The sequence below is a fragment of the Polypterus senegalus genome, chromosome 12, assembly GCF_016835505.1.
Source record: "Polypterus senegalus isolate Bchr_013 chromosome 12, ASM1683550v1, whole genome shotgun sequence".
In the NCBI taxonomy this organism is placed as follows: domain Eukaryota; kingdom Metazoa; phylum Chordata; class Cladistia; order Polypteriformes; family Polypteridae; genus Polypterus; species Polypterus senegalus.
In genome coordinates, this window is record NC_053165.1 from 129,580,650 (window position 1) to 129,607,285 (window position 26,636).

Sequence of the window (26,636 nt, forward strand, 5' to 3'; positions counted from 1 at the left end):
CCAGTTGGGCAAGATATGTCTACATGCTGATAGTGAAGTAAAGGCAATTGCAGGTTGTTTATGCTTCTCCACTTCAAGCCTCTGTGGGACTATACCAAATACAGCTGTAAAACCTGTTTGGTAGGCATTTAAAGATTTTGGTCCAGAATGATGTTAATTTGGTGCATGCTCAAAATATGTGGCCCAGTGAGGCTGGAGCTTGACTGCAATGTTCATAGGTTGGATCCTGCCCTGTAAGCATTTTAGACCATTTTAAATGAGACATATGTCATTGATAAAAGATTTTAAGTTGAATAGTTGTATACTTTGCACATATGGAGCTAGAATGAATTCTGGGCATGGCTACTTTCTACTCCTTTGAAATGTTGAGTAAGAAATCCTTTTCCCACTGTACTCTAGGATCTTTGAAATTAAGGGACTTTAAAATGTTTTTATAGATTGTAGAAATATTGTCTGAGTCCCCAAGACTGATCAATATTTCTTTCTGAATAGAAGTAGGTGGGAGGTATGGAAAATTGGCCAGGTTTTGTTTAGCAAAGTTTCTAATTTGGAAATAGTGGAAAAATTGTGTTGATGGCAAGCTAAATTTGTGTAACTGTTTGTAGGATGCAACGACATTATCTATGTAGAAATCTCTTAAGTGATTTAATCCCGTACATTTTCCAAACATGTGCAAGTTTGAGAGGGTGGAAAAAGATGATAATCATGTAGAGTTGCCACTGATAAAAGCTTCTCTGTCTTAAAGTGCTTCCTACATTGGTTCCATATTCTGAGTGAATGAAGGACAATTTGGTTGTTAGTATATTGATGATAACTTGTATATACTTGGGCACAAAACAAAGAATATAAAGAAGTACTGCAGGTTTTTATTTTTATTGCAGACCAAGTCTGTCTGTGTTCACCTGTTTGTCAATGTTCAGGTTTTTATAGCTTGTATATTTGCCTCCCAGTAATAAAATTGAAAGTCAGGTAGAGCCATACCACCTTCTGCTTTAGGTCATTTTAGAATTGCCATTTGAGATGAGGTTATGATTTAATCTAATTTCTTAAAATATGATTAGTTAATTCATATGTGAATGCTTTTAAATAGAAAAAGAAGCTTAGGAATGATATTCATCTTGACAGTTTAGATTCTCCCTGCTAAAGTAAGATAGAGGGCAGACCATCTATGCACGTCTTATTAAGTTTTTACATGCCGACAGCAAAATTTTGTTGAAAAATAGCTTTATGTTTACTTGTAATGTTTACCCCTAGGTATTTAAACTGATCTATGATGGTAAAAGGGAAGATGTCCAATGTAATGTTGAGTGCTAGAGAGTTCACTTGTAAAGCATACTTTTATTCAAATTAATTTTGAGTCCAGATATGTTTTGAAAATCTCTGTATTTTGTGAGATATACAGTGTGTATGTGTGTATATATATATATATATATATATATATATATATATATATATATATATATATATATATATATATATATATAAACTGCTCAAAAAATTAAAGGAACACTTTGAAAACACATCAGATCTCAATGGGAAAAGAAATCCTCCTGGATATCTATACTGATATAGACTGGGTAATGTGTTAGGAACGAAAGGATGCCACATCGTTTGATGGAAATGAAAATGATCAACCTACAGAGCCCTGAATTCAAAGACGCCCAAAAATCAGAGTGAAAAAATTATGTGGCAGGCTAGTCCATTTTGCCAAAATTTAATTGCAGCAACTCAAAATTGTATGCATCACTTTGTATGGCCCCTGTGTTCTTGTATACATGCCTGACAACATCGGTGCATGCTTCTAATGAGATGACAGATGGTGTTGTGGGGGATCTCCTCCCAGATCTGGACCAGGGCATCACTGAGCTCCTGGACAGTCTGAGGAGCAACCTGGTGGCATTGGATGGACCAAAACATAATGTCCCAGAGGTGTTCTATTGGATTTAGGTCAGGAAAGTGTGGTGGCCAGTCAATGGTATCAATTCCTTCATCCTCCAGGAACTGCCTGCATACTCTCACCACATGAGGCCAGGAATTGTCGTGCACCAGGAGCCACTGTACCAGCATAGGGTCTGACAATGGGTCCAAGGATTTCATCCTGATACCTAATGGCAGCCAAGGTGCCTTTGTCAAGCCTGTAGCGGTTTGTGTGACCCTCCATGGATATGCCTCCCTAGACAATCATTAACCCACCACCAAACTGCTCATGCTGAATGATGTTACTGGCAGCATAATGTTCTCCATGGCTTCTCCAGACCCTTTCACTTCTGTCACGTGCTCAGGGTGAACCTGCTCTCATCTGTAAAAGCACAGGGCACCAGTGGTGCATCTGCCAATTCTGGTATTCTATGGCGAATGCCAATCGAGCTGCATGCTGCTGGGCAGTGAGCTCAGGGCCCATTAGAGGACATGGGGCCCTTGGGTCACCCTCATGAAGTCTTTCTGGTTGTTTGGTCAGAGACATTCACACCAGTGGCCTGCTGGAGATAATTTTGTAGGGCTCTGGCAGTGCTCATCCTGTTGGACCTCCAGCTCTCCTAGAGTAACTGCTTGTCTCCTAGAATCTCCTCCATGCCCTTGAGACTGTGCAGGGAGACAAAGCAAACCTTCTGGCAATGACACGTATTGATGTGCCATCCTGGAGAAGTTGGACTACCTGTGCAACCTCTGTAGGGTCCAGGTATCGCCTCATGCTACCAGTAGTGACACTGACTGTAGCCAAATGCAAAACTAGTGAAGAAACAGTCAGAAAAGATGAGGAGGGAAAAATGTCAGTGGCCTCCACCTGTTAAACCATTCCTCTTTTGGGGGTCATCTCATTGTTGCTCCTCTAGTGCATCTGTTCTTAATTTCATTAACACCACAGCAGCTGAAACTGATTAACAACCCCCTCTGCTACTTAACTGACCAGATTAATATCCCATAAGTTTCATTGACTTTATGCTATACTCTGATTAAAAAGTGTGGGCGGGCCTGAGGGCTTGCCGTTGATATCTCCCTGGACTCTGCCGGCTGCTGGTTGTGGCCCCCCGGGGTGATCCTCTGCTCCTCTCGTGGGGGGGTTGGGGCTTCTCTGGTGACGGCCTCCCTGGGGTCTCCGCGCTCTGGGGTGATCTCTGGATCTCTGGGCTTGGAACTCCCTCCATCTTCTGCACGTTTTTGGGGGCAGGTCTGTGGCCCTTTACACTCACTATTGGATGCTCCTATAGAGAAACCTTACACATACAAGCGTGCGTACGCACACAGGAGCTCACATGGTGATTTCATAAGTATGATTTGGACATCTTCAGCACATGACCTAAGGTTGTGGTTGGCCCTAAATGCCTTAGTAATAATTACTGTATGATTGTCAGCAAACATTTTTACTTCTATATATCTTCATGTAGCTGATGCAGCAATGTTTTTGTCTTGTGGTTTCCCCCCCCTCTTTCTGCAGGTCTAGAAGCGAATTCTGGTTCATTTATTGTTTATTCTATACGAAAACCCCCCCTTCCCCCTTTACCTCCATCTCTTCCTTTTCTTTCTCTTTTGTCTCCGTGTCCGGTTCGAATCTTAAAAACATCTGAAAATAATTTTAATAAAGTTTTGGAATCAGGCGTGACGTCAGCAGATGCTGTAACGCTCCACCTGAGAGAAAAACTGTAAGGCTAGTCGCCAGCATTCAGACATCAATTCTGATTGCTTCACAGCCGAACAGGACACGGTTTAAATAAAAAAAAACAAAAAACAGATTTGTTCATGGGTTAAAATTTTTTTCAATAAAGAAATAATCAATCCTTTAGAACCAATAACATACTAGTGAGAAGAATATACTTGAGTTTGGATTCAGAAATCTTTAAGGGTCTGATAAGTTATGAAAAATTACAAACTGTGTAAATGTTTTTTTCAGTGTTAGATGTTATAGCTTCTGTTGCTGGATTTAAAACACAGTAAAAGTCCCCGGTTATTATAATTTAATGAATGTTCACATTAGGAATGAATGTAAATACATTTTGGATGAAGTCTCCATCTTCTACATTGGGTGCGTAGATTTTTATCAAATTCACTTTGCAATTTAATAAATTACCCATAGCGATCACATATCGCTCTTCAGAATCAGATACTATTTCTATTACTATAAATGAAATTGTTCTACATATTAAAATTCCCACACCTCTAGTTTTCTTTGTATAGCTGTAGTGGAATATTTGGCCAGTCCAATCTCTTTGCAACCTAAACTGATCCTTGCTTAAGAAGTGTGTCTTCTGTAAAATCTTGGCATTTAGACCTGTTAGGTGAAAGAATACTTTCTTTCACATTAATTCATGATTAAGACCTTTGACATTCCAGCTGACATTGCTTCTTAACTTTTGTTGATATTTTGTAGTCTTAAACTAAGGCAGTACATTATAACATAAGATATTTTTAACCTTAATTTCCAGTTTTGCCAGGAGTTTTTGCTATGAAACCTATTGTTGCTGTTTTGACACTTACAATGGAGGGAGGAAAGGATACATTAGAAATAGCTTGTACTCTTTCACTCTCCCCCCATTTTTGCCTCCCCACGTGAGGCTAGACCACACTTCACGAAGTCCAAGTCCTGTGACATACCTAGAGACAGAGCTTGTCCTAAACAAAGCAAGCCCCCAGCAATGGTGTAGAACAGTGTTTCTCAAACTCGGTCCTGGGGACGCCCTGTGGCTCCAGGTTTTTGTTCCAACCAGCTTCTCTTTTTTAATTGAACTCCTGGGCTAATTAAGTGAACTGATATTTCCCAAGTTCTGTGTTTGTGGAACAATATAGAAATTATAAAACTAAGTTTGCTAAAAAAAAATATTAAAATGTACCAAGCAGTTATATAGGAATAATGTATTTTTTCTTTTTAACAGTATTTTCATCTTGATTTTCATTCTACTTTTCAAGGTTTTATAATTGTTTAATTAATCCATTATTTACCAATTAATGGGTCTGACTCTAAAGTAGTTGCAGCCTTTGATTTTTCAGTGTTGTTTGCCTGGGTGTCTGTTCTGCTTGTTTTTAATTGTCATTATTAAGATACAACGAAGGGGGAAATATTGCACAGAGAAAGGGCAAAGTATAAAGAAATCAACAAAAGCGAGTTAAGCATTTAAATCATAGCTAAAGCAAAAATATTTCTAAATGTCTTATACATATAAAAATAATGCTGCTATGCTTTTCTGAATGTAGTATAAGAGGAAAAAAAATACCAGCCAATTAAATGAGCTCAGTGTTATCAGGTTTTGTCACTGATTAGGAATGTGGTTGGAACAAAAATCTGCAGCCACAGGGGGTCCCCAGGACCGAGTTTGGGAAACACTGGTGTAGAAAGATTAAAGTAGAGACTTCTTTTGGCAATACAGTCCAGATAAACCTATAAACCTGGAATATAATCTTAAGCAGTCCCGAAATAGTAAACCCAGGGAATGATGTTAAATAGTACCCATGGAGAAGCAGATAACGTATGATAGTACAATCCTGATAGAATAAACCAAGAATATGAGGTTAAAGAGTCCCCTAAAAATGTAGAACTTGCCTTGAATATCCACTCTTAATTTGGCAGGATGCAAGAGGCTGTATTTGATTTTGGGTTTCCGTAAGAACTGTTTAATGCTGTAAAATGCGCTAGTTATTTTCAAATATAATCTCTTTTTTCAGTCTGAAAGTGACATCAAATTTAATTTAGATTAGAATTTGTCTAAAAGTACAATAAAGGTTTTAGGTTTTGAAGCATTAAATCCATATATGATGTAAGCTGCTGATATCTCTGTGTCTGATTTAAAGTCCTCTAATTATTTTAAAGACTATTTCAGCTTTGATTTTCACTGGGTTTGGAAATTTCACGGTTTTCAGGGAGACCTTTGTGTCTCATATTATTCCTTCTTTATCCATCTTCCAGTGCAGTTTATCTGCCTCCAAGCACTTTGCATTCGGAATTTGCAGCCGTTGCCTTTTCATCAGCGGTAGATGACAGTTGTTGAACTATTTCAATGCGATTTGTGAATATTTGCTTAATATCTTATGTAGTATTCTGGCAGTATATATGACCACCTGTGCAAAAAAGTGTAGGTTGAAGAATTGAATGTATAGTATTAATACAATCATTGGTGTTACATTTTAAATATTCTGTTACATGTCGTATTTATGATTATTTTCAATACATGCTAGTCATTTTACTTAATATAATTGCCCTTGATTCATGTTTTAAATGACGTACATTTATTTTTAGCATAACTTTTTAGGTACTGTAAACTACAAAAATCTTTTTTTTTTTTTTAAATATATAACAACTGCCTTTGGTACACTTGGTTAATTATGTATTGTATTTCATTAGTTCACAGACAATCTCGAGGATTCAGCCAAGTCTGGCAAACTGCCCTTGCAATTCATTCCACAGAAGTCTTCTGCAGTGACTCCAGAAATTCACACAGATGATGTCTGTCCTTCAATAGGGCAAAAGGTGGAGACGGCTCCTGTTGCATTTGTTACAGACCAAGCTCCAGCTGAAACATTGAAATTGGAGAGTCAACTGGACCCCACAGAGCTTTCAAATGTGAGTGGTGACAGCCTGGAGAGATGTCCCTCTGGGGCTGCAGTAAACACAAAAAAGTAAAAAAAAAAAAAAAAGTCTTTTTATGGTTTGTATTGGAAAATAATCTAGCAATATATACCAGTAAGGTAGTAATTGTCATTAAAATGTAACTTTTTTTGTAACTTTTGAGTGTGAAAAAATTTGAATTATGGATATATTTAATTTTGCACATTTAGCAGAAAACTAGATTAGGTTATTTCTCCCTAGATGAAGTCTCCAGAGAATATGAGTAGCCTATTTGGGAATATTAATCAAAAATGTTTTGTGATGAAGAGGATGTATTTGATATGTTAAATTAGATATTGAATATGCTTTGCAGATGGAATATATTAAAAATCTACATTTATAAATCAAAAAATTGTGACCTCCAGGGTCATTCTGTATTACTTATATCATCTATAATAGCAGCAAAAATTCTGTTTTAACCTCCTTAGCGTTGCATTTTATTTAAAAAAACATGTAAAAGGCATTGCATATTTCTTTGGCATGGAAAATTAAATTTTTATTAAATCTCAAATGTATAATAATGATACAAATAATAATAGTAATGATGAATAAAATTATTATGAAATGAACATTAATAATGGTAATAATACTACTAATGATGCCAAAACAGTATATAAACTCAAAATGATTCCCTTGTGTGGTAAATCTTAAAACATGGTGAAATACACAATCCAACATCACAGGCAGGACAATAGTAGCGTGTTTCTTTTTGGATTTTCTATCCTGATTTATCAGTTTTTGAACAGCACGCTGCACAGGTACGAGTAGGATTCTGTTTTTTTTCTGTTGGAGGTATATAATCAATAAAATGTCTACCAATAAGACCCTCTGGATTGATCCATGATGTGCTGGGTTGACCGCATCTGTTTAGCAGTAGTGTGAATGGTGGACATGCGGCAATGATTTGTTATAAAAGCTGGCATGTAAAGTTTGCATGAGATACAGTTTTGCCAGCTTTTTATTTGTCAAGGACGAATGCATTTCAAATTCACTGTTCCACCAGATGATGAAATATATTTTTGTTGTATTTGTTTTGTTGTCTCCTCATAATGGGATGGAAAGTCAATTCTTGATCCTCACAATCTACGCCGCCCATCATGCTGTTGTAGTTGACTATAGCACAAGGCTTCGTAACCTGTTTGTTGCCTTTTGCCTGTGCAATGACTGTAGCTGCATTAATACAGTGCCAAGAAGACAAACCTCTTTCTTGTGTTTCCATTTCAGCGCAAGCACTTTACCCTTTTGCTAAGCTACTAGCTCACCTTGCTGTAATTTAGCTCTGCCAAAGTCTTTAGGCATGCCACGACAGTTGGAATGCATTGTTCCATATGCATCAGTCTTTCTTTTCAGCAAGATGTCAAATAGCTGTGGAGAAGTATAAAATATTGTCCATGGTTACACAGTAACCTTAATTCAAGACAGCATCTATCAAAGTTGGCACTGCTGACGTAGCAACACCATACTTATTGTATTTCGGATCAAACATTGTCCCTTTCCCTGTGTACAGAACCGATTTCCAAATGTATCCAGTTTTAGATTCACAAACTTTAAGCCCAACTACGTAAAACTTTTTGCCTAATCTTGCTCTTTTTGATGCGCTGTACTGTATCCATGACAGTCTGTCCTTATAAACCATGAGACTTTCATTGATGCAGGCATTATGGTCCAGAATGTATAGCTCCAAAATTTTGCTACAATGGCAAATAAATAAAAACAGAAAAAATGTAGGTGTTCTAAACCTTTTGACCGGTAGTGTACATAGACTTAAGGCAATTAACCTGTGCTGTTATGGAGACAGTCTGTGAGGTGGGAGCCCATCTAAACATACCCTTTTCTGTTTTTCAAAAAACAGATGGAAGCATTCAGTTTAGTATATAGCAGTTTAGTTAACAGCAGTTCAGGGACTATGGTGTTAAATGCTAAGCTAAAGTGTGCTAACAGATTTCTGACATAAGTTCCTTTAATTCAGATGCCCTATCAAAAAGTATAGGCCCTTGTTTGTTGCATCATCCTCAGATCTATTTGCTTTATACGCAGACTAAAGTGGGATAAGATGAGGAGCGGTGACAGACCTCAGATGGGTAATACAGTAACTAGCTGTTAAAATATTTTCCTTTGAACTGATGTAAGGGCAAAGTGATTGTAGTCATTGAGGCAACTTGTTTTGTGTTTTTGGGTACTGGAACAATAACAGAAGAGTTAAAGCTATCTGGACCAATACAAAAGAAACTGGTTATAGATGTCCGTGAAGAGATGCGAAAGCTGCCTTGCGCAGTGTTTGATTGTTGTGGTCAAGGCTGAATCAAGACTTTTTTGCAGTTCTGTCTTGCAAACAGCTTCTGGACATCTTATTCCTTGATATAAGCAAAAGAGTTTTAGTGAAAGGAGAAGCTACATGTTGTTCTGCTGCAAAACTTTAAAGCTTGTCAGGGAGGAAACAGTCACAATGAGCACTAGAAGAGATATTTTTTATAAATAGTAACAGATTGGAGGCTAATCCTTATACTCAAGCGATTGTTTGCTAAAATATGAAGTTCTGGTTTACTTTTGTTTTTCCATTTTGCTTATCTTACTGCATCATTAACCTGATCGCAGTCTTCTTTGTAGACTTCCTTATCGCAGGTTTTATGGGCTTTACAATTTTCTTGTGCTTAGTGAAAAACCCTTAGCTCCTTAGTGAACCAGGGCTTTCCTTTATAAACCACAATAGTTTTGCTTGGAATACTGTATATGGAGTTAGAGGTGTAGTCATATAATTGACTTTAAGTCTTTTCAATGTGGATATTGGACTCTTGTCAAATAATGTTTTCACTCCTCTTTGTTTATGGCTTTCATTGATAGAATATTAAGATATGACTAAAGGGTGGTATCCAGTCTGTGCATCTCAAGATTGCATTTCAGCAGTGTCCAATGGCCTCATGCATAATGCCATGCGTAGAATTTACACTAAAACATGGCGTTCAGACAAAAGAAATAGAGTGTCGGAGAAATTCGAAAGCTGAAGTTCACAGTCGTACAGTGCCCGAAATAAAAAATTTGTTAGATATCAAAGTCGCTGTGAAAAGGCGAGTCGTAACCCACCATCTGAGTGTCATATGAAAGCTTATTAGGGTACAGAGAAAAGAAAAAAAAAATAGGGACACAGTGGGGAAGAAAGCTCGAAATGTCAACTTTAATCTTGAAATTTCCACTTTAATCACAAAGTTTATTTTGACATTAAAGTAGAACATCATAAACTTAATCTTTAGAATTGTTTAATTTACTAGTTTTTCAAATACCATCGTAACTAAAGTAGCACGTTAAATGCTTTGTTTTGTATATGATCTTCTATGTGCTCTATGTGTGTGAATCACTACGTGCTTCTTAAATGGGCTTTCTCTTCCTCTGACAGGACACAGAATGCTTTACATTTGTGATATTACAGCTCTCTGAATAATTAAAATACTGAGATGTATACTTGATATAATTTTTATGTTGATAGGAGTTAAGGCATGTTATTAAACATGGGAACACGGTGGTGCAGTGATAGTTATTACTGGTGCCCCGTCCAGAGATTGTTCATACCTCACGCAAGATGCTTACAACGCCGTGTGCGACCTTTGATGAAATAATTTTTTGCAGCAGTACTGTGTCTTTCAAACGTACTAACCCCCAATTCCTGTCCTTCCTTTTCTTTCGTCAAGTAACCAATCGCCACACAATCAGCTCTGTAATGGAGGTTAAGCCATCTGTAAGCGTAGAACGCCAATTTTTCAAAACCTTTAAGGAACATTGAAATATTTTCGTAGTACATGTTTAATTATTCTGTCCATCTATACTGCCAGTGTTGCACCAGCCCCAGCAAGAATACAGAGCGGGGCAGGAACAATCACTGCGACACCGTTTCCTCACATGTTTTAATTATCAACAATATAGATTTTTTAAATGATGTTAACATTTTATCTGTATAATGCAATAAACATATTTTGCTGCATTTCATCTTAAAAGTGATATTGTCATCATATGTAAATACGCAACTTATAAAGTGGCTTAGGTTTTGCAATATTATAACTGTATCGAAAGTTTACAGTTCAGCACAAACAGTTCTACAAGGAGCACTTGATGGACTGATTGATTTCATTTATAGTTCTTGGGATGAAACTGTTTCTGAACTGCAAGGTCCATACAGGAAATGCTCTGACGCGTTTTCCGTATGGGAGCAGTTCCAACAGACAGCATGGCTGAGGCAGCATGTGCTAGATGTTGTATACCGATTAATTCTTTCCGATCAGCTGCTGTAGAGCTGTGATTACACACTCGGATACAGTGATATAAATACTCCGAGTGGTACAGTGAGAGTAATATGGTATAAGATGATCCGCTGTAGCAATTCCTAACAGGAGCAGCTGAAAGCAGAAGAAGGTGCAGTTATAGTAACAACGGTAAAGCAGCTGTGGTATTTGGAATAATTTGGCTATTCTGTGGACCATTATATTGTTGCAGGTTAATTACAATCAGATGCCTTAAACTAATAAACAATATGTGGTTAATTTCAGTATATATGATAAAGCCACTTCAGGGATGTGGATCTAAAAAAGAAAGGGAAACCACATAAGAACAGTAGCACTGCTTTGACGCTGGGTGCCGCCAGTTTGCAAAACAGAGCGGAAAACTTGCGTATGCCAAGGATTTAGCTGGCGTGAAAATGTGCGTGGCTTTACGCCAAGTTTAGTTGTTATACATTGTGATGTGAGCGTGGAAACGGGCGTACACACCGTTTATACATGAGGCCCCAGATGATGGTATTCTTTTGGCTTCATCATTTAGCAACTGAATGAGAATATCCTAATTTCAGATCATTGTCCTGTATTAGAAATGAATGGCTTATTTTCTGCAAATATCAGATGATCAACTGCCTCATTTGAAGGGGTTGAATTACCTCGGGCCTTATTCACAAGTAAGGGCATTCAGGTGATTTTAATATTAAGTCAAAATCAGTAAAACAGCAACAGTTTTGTGAATTTGCAACTAGACCTTATTGCAAAGTGGAAGCTAAATCTTCATGCAAACCTTTGGATTTACTGCTTAGTCTGCAGCGGTGTCACATAATAGTAGAACATATTTTTGGAGAAACTGAAAAATTTTGCCTCCCTCTTGATCAAGTATGGAAATGCAGCCAGACAAATAAAAAAAAAAAAATTGTTATCACCAAACTGTTATTAGTATGCGCGGGGACATGGAAAACCTATTACACCTTAGAATTTATAATTATTATGTACAGACTGTATTTTGGTTACTTTTTCAGAGGGTCAATACTGATTATTTGTACTGAAGAACTTTTTTTTTTTTTTTTTTTTTTTTGTTTTGTGAGTTTGTATCAGCAGTTTCCACTTGTCAGGGAATTGGCCGACAGGTGAGGAATCTCTTAAATTGGCTTTAGAGCAAGAAAATCTAGGTATAATTGCCTGGTCAACCACCTGACTTAAATCCAACTGAACATTTGTGAAAGGAACTAAAGATAAGGGTTCATAAGAGGGCCTCCCTGAATCTTTAAGATTTAAAGACAATCACTTTAGAAGAATGAGTCAAAATCACACCTGAGCACTGTAGGCAGTTGGTTTCTTCATACAGGAATCATTTTGAACCTGTCATTACCTCTCCACTAAATATTAAATTAGCGTGTTCAATACTTTTTCCCCTGTGTCATTCCACTTTTTTACGCATACCTTTATTTATGACCTTTAATGTTGTGAATTCTTTATATTTGTGTATTTTGTGAGTTAATACAAATGTCTTGTGAGGATTTCATGTGAATAGCCTCACTGGAAATCTATTTCATGAAAAGAATGTTGACACGTTCAATACTTTCTTCCCCCACTGTATAATAGCCAAGCTTCACTTTATCATATCTGCTGTGCTAGAACCCATAAACTGACTGATGTGGTGCAGCATTCAGTTTTTGAATGGTGTGGGTGTACATACAGAACACATACATAATGTTATTGACAACATGAAAATGCAATTTGCAGCATTATTCAGTTTTCTACTTAACAATATTGCATATTACTGTACAATAAGGGCACCCAGTAAAAAAGATGCAGCTTTTGTTATCCATAAATAATTACATTCTATTACTACACTTCTATGATGCCAAGATGAGACTTCTAAGTGTCGTGGCTTGGGTCAACCCATGATTCATTTGTTTTAAGGCAAAGCAGCACTGACAGTGGTGATGGTACCGCATGTGGTAGCAGACTTAGTAACTGGCTGAACCCTCAGTTTTTCATATGGCTTGTACTATTGATTGTAGCAGCAATCATGTCATTACATGTGCCAGGTAATAGCGGGTTACCTGCTCAGATGCTGGCACTGCAGCCAAATGCTCTTGAGCACAATGGAATTGAATCGATGCAACAGGAGGAAGGCTTCTGTACCATCCAATGAAATTTATGTAGCATTTATACGAGGTTGATTAGTATAATCCATATATAGTTGTTTCAGGACAGCAAATAGGTGGGGATAGAGGCATGTTCACATTTGCACATTTACAAGATGACTGCAATTTTTTAAACAGTAATGTGTGTAGAAATGTGCATATGCTAGGTTTTATAAAAAAGTTTTTGGTGTATGCATATTTTTATGCTTCAATCCATGCAAAGTTTTTGTCCCTCTTTCTATTTCTTGCATAAAGTTTCTTTTCTATGCTGAACTGCTTCATCAGTGTGATATCTGAGAGATATCTTACAGTACATGACTAGCTTGAAAAACCCACCAACACCCACCACCAGTGTTTCTGTATGGTTTTGGTCTGGGCATTGGCATAGCTATCCCAAATCCCTTCATTTTTTTTCTTGATAATTTATATAATGAATCTGAATTATTATGAACCATTATATTCATGCAAGATCAGCATTTTGACTGTTCATCTTCTTAACTATAAGATATTATACTGTATTTTTTTAGTTACAGTAGTTGACAATGTATGTAGTCAGATGCTAAACTGATACTCGCATGTATCATTGGCAAAGCAAAAGTGAACTTTGCCAGTTCATTATCACAAAACGAAGACTGCAAAGTTAAAACAAGTAGTCAGAATATAGAGTAAGTTGGATTATAAATTTATTTGTATTTGCCAAATAACCTATATATATACACAATCAAATTTAAGTCATAAGTTAACCTACCATACATGTTTTGATGAAGTTGGAGGGAAACTTGGGTATCAAGAGAAAAAGACATGCAGACACCGAGATGTGCAAACACCACACAGACAAAAGCCGAAAGTGAAATACATACTTGTATCCATGAAGTATTGGCACTAACTAATGTTCTACTATGCAGTGCTGAAGTTATATAGCATAAGTACATTTATTTTGCTAAATGAAGAATTACAAAGCAATGGCAGCAAACATTTGAGTACATTGTGCTCTGTGCGTTGTATGAAACACTTGTGTTACCTCAACTTGTATTATTGTTGTCATCCCCATAAGGTATTCACATTCTGTTTGCTTTATGAACTGTTTGTTTCCTGCCGAATATTTAGCGGCAACGTGTCTATTGGATGGCTGCTGACGGACGGCCTTATATGGGCAGGCACTCAATTACGTGGGAGGCATATATGTACGTAAGTAGGTTCCAGTTATGACCGTTACGCATAGAATTTCGAAATGGAGCCTGCTTAACTTTTGTAAGTAAGCTGTAAAGAATGAGTCTGCCAAATTTCAGCCTTCTACCTACATAGGAAGTTGGAGAATTAGTGATGAGTGAGTGAGTGAATCAGTCAGTCAGTCAGTGAGGGCTTTGCCTTTTATTAATATAGATAGTATGGTTAAAGAGCTACTATGGAGTTTAGTTTTTGTGTCACAATGAAATAGAACTATGCACTTAACGGGTTTGGATATAATATGAATTTAATGTTAGTGGAAGCTTGCTACACTACACAGCACACTTTACTATTTGGTGTTGTTTTTGTCTTATAGAAACAAACATAATCAAAAACAGGTACTGAATATGAACAGTTTTACACAATTTTATAATTTTTAAAATATTTTCTATTTCATTTGTGCTGAACAAATCTGCACTGACTGTTTGCACTTTTTTCTTTCCCTTTTATTGCCCAGAATGGGCCAATTTGTAATGAACTTTAGGTGAATTTTAAGGTGTGAGGGTTTTTTACTCTAAATTTCTACAGCACACAACATATCCTGCTCCAATGACAAAGTGCATATAATGAATGCCTTCAATATTTCATTCAAAAATCTCAAACACTGGGCTTGGTTATTTTCTACCAGCCATATTGATCTCTGATTCCATCTCAGGCACAAACAATTTATAGACAGAATTTTGCATCTGCATGCCTCAAAGATGTATATAAAAAAAAGAAAATAGATTCTACTGTGATCTGACAGGTGTGACCATGAAAATCACAGGAGCTTAGGAAGAACAGGACTCTTAGGCTTGAATCATTGTGCTGACCCCACCTAGCTGTATTGAGGGAAACAAAGAAAAACAAGCATCTAGTGTCAAGGTTAGGGGCAGTGAGACTTGAATAGCCCATCATAAGAATAGTAAACCCATAACGAGCAGAGCAAGAGCAGGTAATAAAGAATATGGACAGGCACAAAATGACAGAGACAACATCTGAGATTAAGAACAATATACACATTATCTAAACCTGTTTATCCAGAGCAGGATCGCAGAAAACCTGGTGTCTACCCAATCAGGTTTGGATGCAAAGCAGGAAAAAGCCCTGGTATGCAATAAGTATGATATGGCGTAGTAGTAGTAGTTTATTTAAGAACAATAAGAATATGATGTTTTAACTATCTGATTTGAGAGAGAGAGAGAAACAAATGGCGACAGATATTTTAAAGCATAATTCTGCTACTAGATTATTTTCACAGTATCAGGTATTTTGAGCTGTGAATAAATATAGAATAAATACAAAAACAAATTAGTATATTTAGCTTTTCACCACTTGGCAGACTCTCTTCCCTCACCCACCTGTAGTTCAGTAGAGACATTGCCAACTCAGGAATTTTACAAGGTTTGTAATGTTTTGTTGTTAAACAATGTTTTTAAAGCAAAAGTGATTGGTCAGCATCAATATGTTGATTTTGTATGACGACCTTGTCAGTCTCTCGATCAATGCCGTTTTATTTTCAAAATTCGAGAGTGGTCTCCCCTAGACTTTCTCGTGTACTCAAATATGGGGATGGATATTTGAGTAGTAAACCGCAAGGCAATTCTTATATTATGTGCATCAAAGAACCATCAACAACAAATTAAATTAATAATATACTGAACAATTATTATAAAAGTAAAGTTGAATAAATAGGACTCTGTAGCTGCATGAATAAAAAAAAAATTGAGTATGTGTTCAGGTAAAGTACCACTTCCGGTTATTGGATTTGGCCCAAAAGTTAATACAGATCTACAGTTTTGGTATAACAATCAAATCCCAAATTTCCTCCATCTATCTAGTTGCATTTTTGAGATATTGTGTTTATATATATATATATATATATATATATATATATATATATATATACACACACACACACACACACACACACACACACACACACACACAAAGACAGAGACATAATTCCAAAAAATGGTATTTTCGGACTCGGAGAGTTCTAAAACGTCAAGATTCAATAAAAAATATTGAGGTTGAATTTTTTTTAATGATTACTATACTTTCTCTATACTTTGTATACTTCGAGTGCGAAGTGGCAGGTACCTGAGAAATAAACTGAAACGTTACTCACATTTTTCTGTCCATATGGTAAAGTTTTTGTTGAGCAGCGCATTCCGATTTCAGGCGTTTGAACTGTATCTTGATTTACAGCAAGTGCAAAGAAAGGTGACACATAAATCGCTTTCTGTTCCACCCGCTTTACCCGTATACTCAGCTTGCTCTGTCACTGCAAATGCTGTGTGAACAGCCGCCCTCCTTTACCAGCCGCCGTTCACTGGATGAACACATGCGGGCAGCTCGAGGTGGATGGCTTTCAGTTTCAGAGTTAAATGTTATAAGGGTTAAAAGCTAACAGCAAGAAAATTAATTCAAAAACGAAAACTAAAATTATCCATCCATTGTCCAACCCACTATATCCACATTACAGGGTCACGGGGGTCCGCTGGAGCCAATCCCAGCAAACACAGGGTGTAAGGCAGGCAGCAAACCCCAGGCAGGGTGCCAGCCCACCACAGAAACTAAAATTATGTTTAGTAAAATATTATTTTATTTCAGTTAGTCTTTCCAGCTACTTTAATCATTTTGTTTAGTTTTAGTTTTTCATTTCAGTTTTGTTAATTTTATTTCAGTTTACAAAAATGTTTTTTTAATAATAGTTTCAGTTTTGATTTTAGTTTTTGTTAACTATAATAACCTTGCTGCCAACAGACATAGCCAACCTTCCATGGGTCCAGGTCCCTGCCGTTCTATGGCTACAGTAAGGCTCCCTTTCTGGACCTTGGCTCGAGTCCCCAAAGGCCATGGAACTCCCATTAGGGCTCCCCACTCTTGAGCTTTCTGGCACCAGCTCCTTCCACCTACTGCTTTATCTCTCTTCCTTTTACCTCCGTTCCTCTCTTTCATTCCCTGGGCCACTCTCTCTTGTATTTTCTGATTTTGTGCTCACCTTCTTTATGCTCTTTTTTTTTTTTTTGCTGGGGAGCGGTTGCAGGTGCAATTGCCTGATTGCCACCCCGGCTAATAATGACACCATCAGACCACCCGCACATGCCAACAAGGTAACACACTGACGGCAGACCATCTCGCACCAACCTGGAGATGAGCTGTCTTCTTAGCATATCAGTCACACCTACTCCACTCATAAATGTGAGTACATCCAATTATTTATTTAAAACAGCCACTTTTTCTGAGACACGGACCAGCTATACCACATTCCTCCCTCCTTAATCCTCCAGTTGCATAGGAAGGCTCTATGCTTCAACCATCCCAGTTCACCTGGTGGCCCAGATCCGCGGCTTGGCTCTGTCACTGCACTAAAACCCAAGTGTTCTCTGTAAAAACAGGGCATTAAAAAGTAAAAGAACACTTAAAATGACACTTAAACAAGAAATATGTGTCCATTAAAAAGTTAAGTTCTTAAAAAAGCCCTCTTCAAGCTTGGGTCCAAGGGTTCTTTTGCAACAGTCAGTCTCCATCGCCAGTTCATCCCACTGCTGCCACCAAATGTGATGATGTGGATCGGATACATGTTTCCCCTTAACTGCCTCCCCACTACTGGCCATTCTACAACTGATTCAGTGTTGGCCAGCCAGCTCTTCTACTTGATAATTCCAGTGCTCCTTTATCTGAGATGTCTTTTCCATAGCTAGACAGATAACTGGCGGTAGAGCAGTCTCACCAAGTGTCACATGAGGATATTGAAAAGAGAAACAAAATAGGGCAGGGTTAGTAACAGTTTCTAAATTTTGTATTGCTTATATTTTAGTTGAAATGGCTATTAACAGATATGCATAGCTAATCAGCAGTTCTAATCAGAGTAGAATCACCCCCTATCTGTAACTGACCATCACTCATGCCTTCACCACTTAACAGCTAATGTGTGGCGAGTTTGTTGCATCATCCAGGTGGATTCCACACAATGGTGGTGGTTGAAGTGGCTCCCTACTTAATATGCAAAGTGCACTGAGTAGTGAGAAAAGCTTTATGTAAATGTAAAGTAACAATAATACAAGTATAATAATTTAAAAATTAAGACTGAAGGGGTTTCTCTTATACTAGTAGGCAGACCATTCCACAGCTTTGGGGCCTTGTAACTAAAAGCTCGCCCTCCCACTGTTATTTTATTAATCCTTGGAAATATAGCAGGCCAACATGTTGAGATCTTAATGTGAGCTTAACCTAACTGCTCTTGCTTCCAGAAGTGACCTATTTTGTGCATGAACCTTAATGTTGAATTTATGAGATGCAAACTGAATGTTTAAGATTTTATGTGACCTGTTTTTTACATTGATAAGAGCACTTCATAGTTTGAATATAGAATCCAAAACGGAAATGGAAATATGTCAAAATGGTGTTGATGGACATTTTAAAGTGTTGCAATGAGACCACCAATGTTCTGTAATTTTATTAAGATTTTTGTTTTGTTTTATTAAACTTTGCTTGTTATTGTCAGTAGGGCCATAGGGTTAGACAGAGTTTCACACTGTCTTAATATTTGTTTTTTTTTATTCAGACATGCACTATATAGTAATAGTATATCAATATAGAGAAGCAGTGATTTATATATTATTTAGTTTATTCTTGAATAGCATAATATGACAATCTAAATCATTTTCCACAAATGTACAGGATAATTATGCTAGACAAAATATTTTGGATTGTCTACCTCTAAATACACTGATCTGTAAGTTTAGCTATTATATTACAACTTAGTAATATAATATTATTTTTAAAAACAGGAGTAGTATTTTCTTAAAGCTGGAAATTGTTCACATGTTCTAAATCTGAACCTTTAAGGTTGCAATTGAAAGTGCCAATCTTTCCAGACAGTGAGACTGAGTGGAGCACTGTTTAGTGTCAGTTTTAGATATCATTTCTCTCTTTCCACAGTATATTTTTGTGCCTAATTGCTCTTGCATTTTTCACTCACATTCTTCTAAAGCAGTTGCCTCATGTTGAAAGCTCAGTTTAGTTTTTTTTTTCTTTTTTTTGTTTTTTGAAACAGGTGGATGTCCATTTATAAAACATGTTTTTGAAGTCTACTTAGCTTTATGGCCCTATTAACCTTTTGACCCTTTGGACGTTATATGCCAAATAAGCGTTTTGTGTTGTCTTGTGTTTTAAATCCATGTAAACCGTAGTAACGCCATTGCTGAGAGACACTTACTGAGTTAACTTGCAATAGGCTCTTGAACTCTATGGTTGACATCAAAGATTAGTTGGCAGAACTTGGTCTTGAATATGGAGGTCTGTGTTAAGTATTGAGATAAATGGCTTTTTAATGGCCTCAAGGGAATGTTATCTAAACCCCAGATCAAAAGGTTATTTTGGTTTGTGTTCTACTGCCCGAGACACCTCTCTGGGTGGCTGTAGATAAGAACCCTAGTGTTTAGACTCCACTATGGTGCATGTCATAGACACACAGCTACAGCGCTGAAAGAAATCTCTCATTGATTTTTCTCATTAAGCATATTTTATGACTTAATTCATGTGAAATTTTAGTCTACTGTTCACCACTGTTTCCATTGTGTTATGTGTTACATGTGTTTACTTTAGAAAATGTATATGGGCAATTTTACTATGCAATTTTTGTCATTTTGTTTGTAAACCATGAAATTATTCTTAAATATGTTACTTAGCAGTTCACATCAGAAATTTAATGATAGAATTGAGAACATTTCCTGTTTATCTTTTGTTCAATTCAATTTTGCATTTACTCACTCAGTGACTTTCACTAGCTTTCAAGCTGCTCTATCTGGTAATAGCTATGGTACTAATATGCCAAGCTACATAGGCTAGACCACCTCACCTTTTGCCATACAGTCCAGGTGAATTCTTAGAAGCTTGCATGCCAGCCAAGAAATGCAATCCATCCAGTGTATCCTGGCTATTCCTTTTAGATCTTTGCCCAGTAGGCTCTGCCTGGAGTACCTCCTGTGGAAAGCACCCAAGGGGCATTATAGTTGCTTCCCTTAATCACATCAAAACTCCTTCCATATTACTTAATTCTTCATGCTATTATGAAGAGCGAGCTTGGCACCTCATTTTAGTAATTTAATTTTGTCAGCTTATACATGTGATCTCCTTTTGCGTGTTCCTCGCAGCTCTTGTCTATACTGTAGGTGAGAACAGGAATGTAGATTGGTTAGTAAATTGAAAGCTTTAAGTTAGAAATTGTCTCTCACAACAATCTGGTACTATGCTTTCAAAACTGTCATCGCTACCCCAGTTTATTGGTCAATGTCATGAATATCTTTACTGTTAGTTAGAAGTACTTGAATTCCTTCAGTGGGGCCTTTACCCCATCCGTACTTGAGTCTGGGAGAGGAGCTTGACTTCATCCTGCTCAAATTACACTTGGGTATGAGTTACTTGAATGTGCATTGGCAGTTACAGTGGTCTTCAGGGTCTCAAACTCTAATGCACTCCAAGACTCCTAAGTGTATTCTCTAATGTTTACTCTCCCATGTTTACATATTTCTTAGATTTGCCATTATTATCTTATCTATCATTGTACAAATACAAGAAACAAATAGGATGCAGCTGCAGCTCTGGAATCTTTTGCTCTTTTTGATCTTTCCATAACATCCTTTAAGGTGCACCTTTTCAGGTACACAGTGCACTTTTATTTAGGATTTTTAAACTCCTTTGGCCTCATAAATATTTGTACAAGGACTAACAATGGGGTCCACCTTTACACAGCCAGAACCAAATCTGCTTTGTTTCTAATGGATCTGAGTTTCAGCTAACAGGAGCTGTCTCGGTTCCAGTACCTTAACTTTCTTAGGAAGCTTGTCCCTCTGTATGTGGATTATAACCTCTTGTTGTCCTTTCTAAAAATGTGAAAAACTGTCTTACATAGATGCCATTCATGAAGCATTGTCCCTATTTTTCATGGAACACTGAAAAGGTATGTTAATGGTAACAGACAATATCCAGTTCTTTTAGCATTTCCAGTCACATTTCATACTTCATTTCATTTCACACTCCACACCATAATTTTTTTATTTTTTTTAATCACTGTGATTCTTTCCACTGAAGAAATGTTTCAACTCTACCTCCAAGCTTCTAGAATTGTTTAGAGGACAGTGTTTCTAGCAGAGTTGGGAGTTCCTCAAAGTGCTTCTTCCAGACTTTTCCCAACTTTTGCTTAGATGTCTTCCCTTCACTTCTTAAAACATCAAATGGTTTGTCAGAACCACTTTGAGGTCCTACAAAAGTCAGTGTACACAACCATGCGAAACTCTACTCACACACATGCTTTCACCTCAGGCATTTTTGTTGCTATGACCTTTTTGGCAAGGCTGTAACTCTTAATCTAATTTGGTGAGCAATACTAACATTAAAGTGAATGCTTTTTTTCTTTAATTTGAAAACTGCCCACATCATTGACGTTAAACAAAATGTCTGAATGTTGTCCCCATGGCAGGCACTGACCACCTTATTTACACAGGTGCTTCAGCTACTGTTATCTTGAACCAGGTTAATTGAAATGCCATGTCTCAGACCTTTCTCAATATTCAGAAATCGTTCTTTTGAAGATGATGATTTACATTATCCTAACCAGAGCCATCTCTGCACTGAGTTTTTTGTTTGAGGTCTGCATATTCACATCATGTCAATGCTGGGTTCCATCACTGTATTTATTTATTTGTAATTATGTTAATATAGGTTAATTTTTTTGTATATTAAATGAGCGCTGCAATGCAGTGGTGTCTTGTCTTTTGCTAAAAACAGCTCTGCAACCTCACATTTCACTTCAATAAAAATGATAATTAATGAATGAATAAATTAGTGTTTCAAAAAATGATATATTAGGTAAATTATTAACCACTGTGTACTTATTTCAGTGTACTCTTATTTGCATGTTATATGTTATTGTTCCTATTAAGCAAACTACTGTATATGGTGTTCTCTACCACTATTTAAAATCCAGCTGAACTGTGTAAGGGAGAGGTTGGGAACATTCGCTGATAGTGCATTGCCGAACCCATCATATGACGAACCACTTAGATTGGGACCCGAGTGTAGCAGGTGATACCTCCTCACCACACTGAAACAGTATATGTTTGTTTTTTTTTTTTGGTTTTTTTTTTACACACTGGTTGGAGTGCCAATCCTGCTACCAACACCCAAGTTTTCCCTGTAAGTTGGAGGACCTCTTTGCAGGGCTGGATGCAGATTAATGTCATACCCACGAAAAGGCAATTGCAGGTTAGAACCTTGCTCAAGGGCCCAATGAAGTACTTACGGTTGCCAGTACAGATCCCCAGCCTCAGAGCCTCCCTGTGTAAGAGTTTCACAAAATATCTAGCTATAGGTTTTTATCTATTTGGTGATGTTGAAAATAATTTTCCAAAAAGTTTTTTTTTTTCTGAATAATAAGTATGTTTTATTTAAAATTTACAACATAATCGTCTTAACATTCAACACAACTGTATCTTAAATTAAAGTTAATCCTTTTACCAATGATCATTGTCCATTTTCATTATAGGTTTAAACATTTTCCAAGAAAATATCCCCCAGGTTAAAAAAAAATAATAATTGAAGAAAGCTTGTATTTGATGATGTTAAAAAGTGGTTACTATTACTGAGCACTGAATCAAAATTTTTGAAAAATTGGTCATCTAACAAGTCTGCATGATTTTTACTAAACGAGCTCTCATTTATGTCATGAATGTCTAGATCATGTAGAAAGAGTGAGCGTTGTTTTTGCAGACTGTAATAACTATTTATTATAATACTTGTAAAGAATTATTATTATTATTACTACATGTCAGTAGTTGCAAGATATACCTTCCAACTCACGGTGGCGATGATATGTTTTATTAAAATATTAAGTAAAATGAATAAGCTCTGGATCCCTGTGTCCATTAATAGATTTATCAGGTTTTAGTATGTTATGGAAATTTTCGCATATTGCCAATAAGATCATTAGCATGATCATCATGGCTGTACAATAATGTACAGTTTTCCTTCCCCAACATTGCATTAAATCAGTACACCTTTAATTTTTCTGTATCATCAACCAACACCCCTATTGCATGGCAATGTGTTATTTTGCCTACATCTACACCCAGTTTAGGAGCAACTGTGACTTGTTTTCAACCTGCAGGAATCTTCTTAAGGTCTAATGACCAGCTGCTTCTGCTATAAAGACCACTGTTGGATAGCTGTTACATAGACCAATCATTCTTGATATAGAAACACAGCAGTATTTATAGACCATGTCTATGTGCTAAACTTATCTTAATTAGTCATCACACAGGTGCTCCTAACATACAGATGTTTGAACAGCCACCACAAAAGAGATATATATGAATACCAGACAAAAAGAACAGAAGCTGAAATTTATTGATTGGCAGACACAAAAAAAATTTTCAAAGGGGATATCTGTGGTTTCCCAAAAATCAGGTATAAATTATTTCCCTTGAAGCCAGTGTTTCAAGTTTGCTTTACTATGTACAGTAGAACCTCTAAATTTATGTCCTTAGTTTCCATGGTTTCTATTACCCGCGCTTTACCGTGCCCCAAATTAAATGATTAAATGGAAAATTTCTCCAATAAATGATTCATAATTTTCAAATTGCACACCATTCTGGGCAAATGTTTTCACAACACCTCATTGCACCATTCTGTGTGTAACATGTGGCAAAAACTTGGTGTGCGCCAACAGTGCGTATGGGGGTGCATCTGTCATCATTTTTGCTGCTCTGACACATTAATTTGAGGGACAGAGAAAAGTATAATAATGTTCAGTGTATTTTATTATTAAATAATGATGGTAATACCTTACTGTATGTAATTTATCAATTATCGTTTAAACTTTATCATAAATGTGTTTGTAAACAAAAAGTGTCTTGTATACTGTATAGGGTTTGCTACTATCTGAGGTTTTAGGCACCCAAGGTAGGTTGTGGAATGTATAACATGCAGATACGGGAGGATGACTTTACTTCTTGTAGCAATAATATGTGGACTTTTTACTCTTAATTGTTGCTCTCTCCTTTTACATTCATGAAGAAATACAGATTGGTTGTATCCTAGTTTTGTTATCTTTTGAAATGCTTGAAATGTCGATTAACTTAACCAGCAAGACATTTCACAATGCTTAAACAACAAGGAAAACCACTTTAATATCATTGTTTGGTAATGCAACATGTCTTACTGTTGGACTGGTCAGGTTCTTTTCAGTTTTGTATTTGCTTTACTGATACTTAGTATAAATGACATTCTTTCTGCATAGCACTCTTCACTGAGTATAAGCTCAGAGTGCTTATACTGTATGTATTTACAAATATACACACTAACTGTAAACTACTTAATTGTTCAATATTTGTGTACTAACATAGATATACTGTAAAATGTAATCTCAATTATTTTCATGAGTTGTGTATGTAGAAGTCCATTAATATTACATTCAAGATATGGATTTTTGATAGTAGAGGAGAGGAAACGAAAAATTCCAGGTAGCAGCACTGCTGAAGAAAATATCTCTTGATCTTCTGCATTCAGTTATAGTGATTAAAATCACACTTCTTATGACCTAGAACAACTTCATACCTTTTCCAACTTGAAAATTGTACAATGTAAGTATATTTTGAAAAGTATAACCAAAAGCAGGTTATCCCGTGTGGCTTGTTTTTAGAACAAGGTTACAGTCCCTCTTGTGAGACTAAAGTAGTTTGGCATTAGGAAACCGGTCTGAAAGTTTCTGCCCCAGTGCCTCCTTTTGGAGGCCACTGTCAAACCTAGGTAGACCTGAAAATACTAAACTGGTGATGAAAATAAGAAGTAGAATGAATCACATGGTGTCTGGTACTGCTAATGTGACACTAAAAATGCTGACCTTTGAAGCCACAGTTTTGTACATTATTACATGTCAAGTCCATTTTTCCTTAATAACAATAGAAGTTGTTTAAACTTGTAAACAATATGAAAATGCAAATAACATTCAATATTAAGAATGATTTCTACTGCCATTTTCACCAGCACTTTCCCTGTGGTTTGTGAAGTCACTTCTGGAAATGCTTTTTTCTGCTGCAAATCTAATGTTTGGCTGCACTTGCAGTAGCATAGTATGTACTTGCATGTATCTTTTATTTATGTTTTAATACAGTGTTACCAAAAAAAAAGAGTTAATATTTTGACATTGTTTTAGCTGGCTGCGGTGGGCTGGCGCCCTGCCCGGGGTTTGTTTCCTGCCTTGCGCCCTGTGTTGGCTGGGATTGGCTCCAGCAGACCCCCATGACCCTGTAGTTAGGATATAAAGCGGGTTGGATAATGGATGGATGTTTTAGCTGGTGTTATCCCAGAAAGTGGTGTCTGTTCTGTGAATTGAAAGGCTGAACTTAATAAATAGTCTTGTATTTTTATAAAATCGTTCTGATTTTTAAAATGAGATAAATATAATTTATGTGAATTCTTTCTATACTGCATTTTTGTACATTCACAAAGTAAAGCATGAATGGAGGTATGCTCATATAATTACAGTATTTATTAATGCAAAATACTGTTTATCTAATATTTGTGCCACTGCTCAGTTGTGCTGCTTCAAAGTATGTGATCAACAACACTAACAAGAAATCTCAAAAGTGGTTTGAATAGTTTTATCATTTAGGCAACACGTCTCTATGATTAACACATATTTATTCGTTTTAAAGTAAAGGAGTGTGAGTGATAGAGTTGAGCCTTGCTCTGCACAGTTAGCCTTGATAAACGTGTAAGTATATGCAGAATTACAAATGGGGACTAGTTAAAAAGTGGAGGCTGAAATAAGCTATTTTACACTGAAATGTAGTCCATTTACTTATGCAACAACATCATTTATTTATATAGCACATTTTCATGGAAAGAATGTAGCTCAAGTTGCTTTACAAGATGTTAGAAAATTACAATCCAAAAAAAAACAAGTTTAGGTAAGAATAATGAATAAGTAACAAAGAAAACATATAAATAAAAAAATCCATACGACTTTATTAAACTTAACATCCTTATATACAATATAATATTGTCTAAGTCTATAAAGAAGAGTCTGGTGATAAAGTCAGATGGCTGGGAGGACAGAAAAAAAAAAACACCTCCAGTTAAAATCAGCAGGAGTTCCAAGGCCAAAAGACCAGCCAGCCCCCACAGGGCTTTTTACCTTATATAAATGTGATAAAATCATTCCTTGTTAATTCCAGGCTTTGTCCCAGAGGATTCGATGCAGTCAGTCTCTTGGAGAGCTGGGACAACTGCTTTCATTCCATCATCACAGGTGGCAGGTACCAAACTAATTTGGTTTGCTGTTGAGAAAGAAAGAAACGAAACAAAGTTAAAGCAATAGTAAAAAAAAAAAAAATGTTAACCTAAATCTAG

At 36.6% G+C, this 26,636-nt stretch overlaps 1 protein-coding gene across 2 annotated transcripts in view; it reads left to right on the forward strand.

The window, feature by feature from the left end:
• scaper (S-phase cyclin A-associated protein in the ER) overlaps positions 1-26,636 on the forward strand; it is a 641,491-nt gene that overhangs the window by 154,126 nt on the left and 460,729 nt on the right. For both annotated transcript variants that reach the window (XM_039773420.1, XM_039773421.1), the window contains exon 9: positions 6,332-6,550. In XM_039773420.1, coding sequence (XP_039629354.1) covers positions 6,332-6,550 — 219 coding nt within the window. The remainder of the gene's footprint in view (positions 1-6,331; positions 6,551-26,636) is intronic.